The sequence below is a fragment of the Chiloscyllium plagiosum genome, chromosome 16, assembly GCF_004010195.1.
Source record: "Chiloscyllium plagiosum isolate BGI_BamShark_2017 chromosome 16, ASM401019v2, whole genome shotgun sequence".
Taxonomy (NCBI): Eukaryota; Metazoa; Chordata; class Chondrichthyes; order Orectolobiformes; family Hemiscylliidae; genus Chiloscyllium; species Chiloscyllium plagiosum.
The window spans coordinates 58,387,350-58,392,453 of NC_057725.1; the positions used below are offsets into that span (position 1 = coordinate 58,387,350).

Consider the following 5,104-nt stretch of genomic DNA (forward strand, 5'->3'; position numbering starts at 1 on the left):
GCTGTTCCCACTTTGTCAATGATCCAGAGATAAGGTGATCTCTGCAGGTCTGCAATGGGCGGGCATACGGAGTGTGCACTGTGTTAGGGTGTGTGGTGACTGGCCAAGGGCACTGGCTGGCACACATATCCGGAAAGGTCTGTCCCAGCGAGGGGGTGGGGGGCGGGGGTGGGGTCGGGGGGGGGTTGGTTCCACTGTGGGATCCAATAAGAATCTGTTTGAATTCAGGACCTCCGCTGTTGTCCGTCCTCCCCTGGTGCTGCCAACAGGGTGTGTGTTTGTTTACCAGGTGTGGCCATTCACTGGGGTGGTCTCACTGTCACCCACAGAGTTGGCCTCTGCACCGTGGTGGGAGGGAAACTGATGAACGTGGAGTGAGCCCTCCTTTCTGAGGGGAGTCCAGAGTGATGAGAGATCTGGTGTTCTATGCTCCCACCTTCCCCAGCCCCTGCAACCCACAGAATAGCGACCACTCCCCTCCTGGAGCTTCACATATCTTACACTCAGCGGCTTGCTTACCCAGAGAGCGCCTGAGCCGGCCGGTGAGAAGGGGGTGGGTCAAACTCCTGAAATTTATAGCCGACACAACCCTAACCACTCTTCAATAAGAAGCGTTTGGAAACGAATTAAAACCCGGGCATTTAAAACAAAACTCGCAACGTGACACTCTGAAGATCATCAACTTGATATGATTTGGAGATTACTGGTTGATATTAACTTGATATAGAGGGATGCTACAATTTTTTTTATTGTAACCTTCCAATCACCGACAGCACAAAACAAACCTCCCAATTACCTTTAAAAAAAAAACCCACTTCTTCCCGTTTCTCGGGCCCAACGGTCACACATTCAAAAAGGCGAGTTTTGTTTCTAATATAAACTTGGCTGCAAATATCATTCCGCACTCTAGTTTGAGTTACTCTCCAAACCCTGACATTCTGCAGAGTTTCAAACGCGAGCCCAGTTACACTTGTCAACCTGAGTTCCCCGATGTTGCTAATCGAGCTCTCTGCAGAGTTGCTTCTGGCAGGCTGGAGTATGGTTTCTACTTTGGCTTGGACGCTCTCTCTCCCGATAGGTCTATTCAATGCACAACTATGTGGGCGTGATACCATTGATGGTACAATACACAGCAAGCATCTCATCCATTCCCAAACACACAGGCGCAAATTTACACACCCTCCTGTTATAAAATCGTATACCCAATTCCAACGGCCCTTTAAATGTTTTTTTTCCCAAAAGGGGTACTTTAGAAACAAAAATTAAAAACACTGCTGGGAATCAGATATAAATTGCTGGAAAATAACTGTCCTGAGTAAGGGTCGCTGGACCTGAAACGTCTCGCCCCTTAGATGTTGCCAGACCTGCTGAGCTTTTCCAGCAATTTCCGTCTTTGTAACATCAAATAAGAATCAAGTTCGTTTTATATTCAATATTCAAGCAATATTCTGTGAAAGGGGCTTACACTTAATAATAGTGAAAAAGTAACCTGCCCCAGATTTTTCAGCCAGTTGTTTTGATAGACCGGTCCATCTCCGAGCCACTAAAACAAACAAACAGCTTTAATTTAAAAACGAAATAACCGCGGATACTGTAAATTAGGTACAAAAAAAACCCAGAAATTGCTGGAAAAGCTCAGAAGGTCTGGCAGCATCCGTGGAGAGAAATCAAGAGTTAACGTTTCGGGTCGAATGGACCTTTGTCCGCACAGATTGCTGAGCTTTTCCAGCAATTCCTATCTTTGTAACTTCAGAAAACAACACTCGTTCGCTCGTACTCCAGTCAAGAAATAACCTGGGAGAGGCGCTTAATTACAATGAGGAGAAACCTGTCCCAGATTTGTAGCCAGCTGTTCGACAGACCGGTCCATTTCAGAGTAACTTAAAACAAACAAACAACTTTTATTTTCACGAGCAGCTTTTGGTGGTGAAGTTTACTTCCAGCCAGCGCTGCGAGCTCAAGAGGTTTCAGCGCAGCGAGGGCTGAAGAGTTGTGTGAATGAATGAATGAACGTCTTTAGGCAATGCACGGACAGCTCAGAGTAGGGGGAAACTCACCGCGTCCATAGGCGATGTGCAGCTTAAGCGCCCGGCCACTCTTGAGCACGGCGACGTGCAGGTACGTGAACCAGATGCCGAAGGTGAGCAGGACCAGCACCAGCAGCAGTTTGAACTGTTTGCGGATCTTCTTGACGGGGAAGCGCCACATCCTTTTCTTCTTCAGTGGGGGTGCAGCAGCAGCAGCCGCCGCCGGGAGCCCATCTCCCTCTGCACTGCCGGTGGAGGGAGAAAGACACACACTCACAAGAGAGACCCAGAGAAGGGAAGACAGCGGCGGAGCTTCCAACCCCCTCCGCTCTCTCTCTCTCTGGCAGCAGCCGCCCTTCTGTATTCAAACACACACCCCCTCCCCTCCCCACCCCCCTGCTCACTTTGCTCACGGCCGCCACCACATCTTTCAAAGCGGTGCCCGCCCTGTCATTCACTCGGAGAAGGCGGATGGGTAAGTCATTGGTCTGCCAGGCGGGGCTGTGTGTGCATCCCTCTCTCCACTAGCCCCCTGCTCTAACCTCTTACTGTGCGTATGTGTGTCTCCGCCCGGCGCCCCTCTACCAAACCCTGCCGAAAAATGCTACATCTTCGGCTCCTCGCGCCCACCAACCGCGCGTCACCGCCCGCTCACGGCCAATAGAACGCCAGAGACGACCGAACAGGCAGCGGCCCGCACCAATCGGAGTGAGGGGGAAGGCGGGACCTGACGGTGCCATCAGGTTAGGTTGCATCCTCCCACTTTCAGCACGGTGACAGCTACTAGCGGACTGGACCATTACAGCGGGTAGGGGGGAAATCAACCGCAGAATGTGAACTCAGTTGTCCCTGTTGGAAGAGAACGAAGGTTTAATTTCAAAACTACCTATTCGTGCTTTTTACCGTTTATGTCGTTAGGAATAGGGTTCATTTTTTTTTAATGATAGTTGCAGTTCCTTTTGTTCTCCTGCAAGAAACTCCCCCAAAACGCACTGTTTAAAGTACCAGGTAAATCCGAGGACAATGCAGCATTCATCAGGCAGGACGTTTACTTGAAAGTAAACTTGTTTCTTTTGCAAAAAGTTAAAAAGAAAACCCAAAATATGAAAATGCGCAAGTTCAACAAAATAAAACTTTAACGTTCCTTCCCTCCCTATTACTTTTATCTATTCGTCTTTTGTGGAACGCGGATATACCGTTCGCTTTTTAACTTTTGGGACAAAATTTGCAAGAAAACGGACTTGTGTTTATGTAGCCCCCTTCACCATCGCAGGATGGCTCCTGCCAGTCGAAGAAGTTACTTTTGAAGTGTTCTAATGTGCCAGTTTTGCACACAACAAAGCTTCATAAACAGCAATGTCATAATGAGCAAGACGCATATTCAAATCAGAATAAGAAGAAATTGCTGGAGGAGCAATATTTTAGTCACGTTGAAAGAAATGGAGACAACACACTTGTTCTTCAAAATCCTCCCACAGTACATTTGAAGAGAAATGTCGGAGCCTGAGGGTTACATTTAGAAGAGGATATTTGTGACAGTGTGTCTTTGTGGATGGACGTGCTCAACTCCTGAGCCTACCCGGTTTGACTGGAAGAGGCAATGAGCCACGGCTGATATTTAAACTATTTCAGTCTCTAAATTGGCAAAAAGAAAAGCAGAGCTTTGGATTGTGGGAGTGGGCGCTAGGAATGAGAAAGGTGTGGTATCACCTTCACGAAAGTTGAAGGAGGGTGAAGAAAGGAGGAAGGCCTGGGGCAGCTGTTGATCATTTCCGCCCGTTGCAAGGTGGGCTAAGATAAATATAAAATAACTTCATCAAAGAACTGCACAATTAAAGTGCCACCATCTATTACTTCAAAAAAACGCAGCAGCCTGGTGTTAGTCAGCCTTTGGAAACTACAGTCTCTGCAGTGAGAAAGGAGCTGGAACTCATACTTTAAATCCAATGCTCACAGGCCTACAACCTACCAAGAACAGCATGAATGCTGCAACTCGGACGTTAGAACCCAAAATGTTCATCTTAAAAGACCCAGGATAGCCTCCTTCTGAGCTGCACGCAGTTGGAATTTTTTTTGGTGAGGAATACTTGAGTCAATTCTGCTTCATTATTGATTCTGTCTTCCGCCTACAAATAAAACAACGTGTGATATTTAAGAGTTGCAAAAGTAGTTTCTGATTTAAGTGCTTACTGTTCAAAAAAAAAATCTGGCCCTATTTCCTCCACGGTAACATGCTAGTCCGGATGTAACAAGCTTATTAACCCCCAGAGTAACCTTTCCTCATATTGAAGCGGATCTCTCACCTATTTTGAGGTTAAAATGTAAAAGAATATAGGAAATCTGTCGCGTGTCTTAACGCACACAGCAGCTGTATATTTAGGAATCTCATTCCCACAAAGTCCGCACGGTTAATGACCCAGAGTGCACTCTTCATTTCCTCTTGGCTGACCGGCAGAAAGTGAATCCAATTCTGGAGAAAACGTGTTGCTGACTGAAAGGGAATCAGGGTTCAGCGTTGAGAAAGTGGCTTGTTTTCTTCTTACAAAACGCGGCGTACAAACTGCACACCTCCGCTGGTATAAAACAACAAGGTTAATGTAACCAGCGGCTCCAACTCGCCGCCGGTTCAGTTCTCAACGCCTCCCCGCTTAGAACATGCCTGCATTGGAGTGGCGCCTCACAAAATCATTTCAAGCAATTGAGTTCTGAGGAAGGGTCACTGGACCCGAAATGTTAACTCTGCTTCCTCTCCGTAGATGCTGCCAAGACATGCTGAGCTTTGCCAGCAATTGCTGTCCCTGTTTCTGATCTCCAGCACCCGCAGTTCTTTCGGTTTTGATGAAGTAATTCTCTGGCCTTTTTCTCTAGCTGCTGTGGGACTGGCTAGCTTTCGGAGCTGGACGGAAGTGGGTACTGCAGATGCTGGAGACCAGAATCAAGATTAGAGTGGCGCTGGAAAAGCGCAGCTGGTCAGGCAGCATCCAAGGAGCAGGAAAATCGATGTTTTGGGCAAAGGCCCTTCATCAGGAACTAGCTTTCGGAGCTAGTGAAGGAGCTCCTGATGAAGGAGCAGCGCT

The 5,104-nt window shown here is 47.6% G+C and overlaps 1 protein-coding gene across 2 annotated transcripts in view; it reads right to left on the reverse strand.

Annotated features, from left to right (window-relative positions):
• LOC122557945 (N-acetyl-beta-glucosaminyl-glycoprotein 4-beta-N-acetylgalactosaminyltransferase 1-like) overlaps nucleotides 1–2,802 on the reverse strand; it is a 667,804-nt gene extending 665,002 nt beyond the window's left edge. Inside the window, exon 1 of one of the 2 annotated variants that reach the window (XM_043706193.1) lies at nucleotides 2,058–2,790. In XM_043706193.1, the coding sequence (XP_043562128.1) occupies nucleotides 2,058–2,208 (151 nt within the window). In that variant the 5' untranslated portion in view covers nucleotides 2,209–2,790. Of the gene's footprint in view, nucleotides 1–2,057 lie in introns of both variants that reach the window. The other variant, XM_043706194.1, reaches the window with a different exon arrangement.
• Between the last annotated feature and the right edge of the window lie 2,302 nt (nucleotides 2,803–5,104).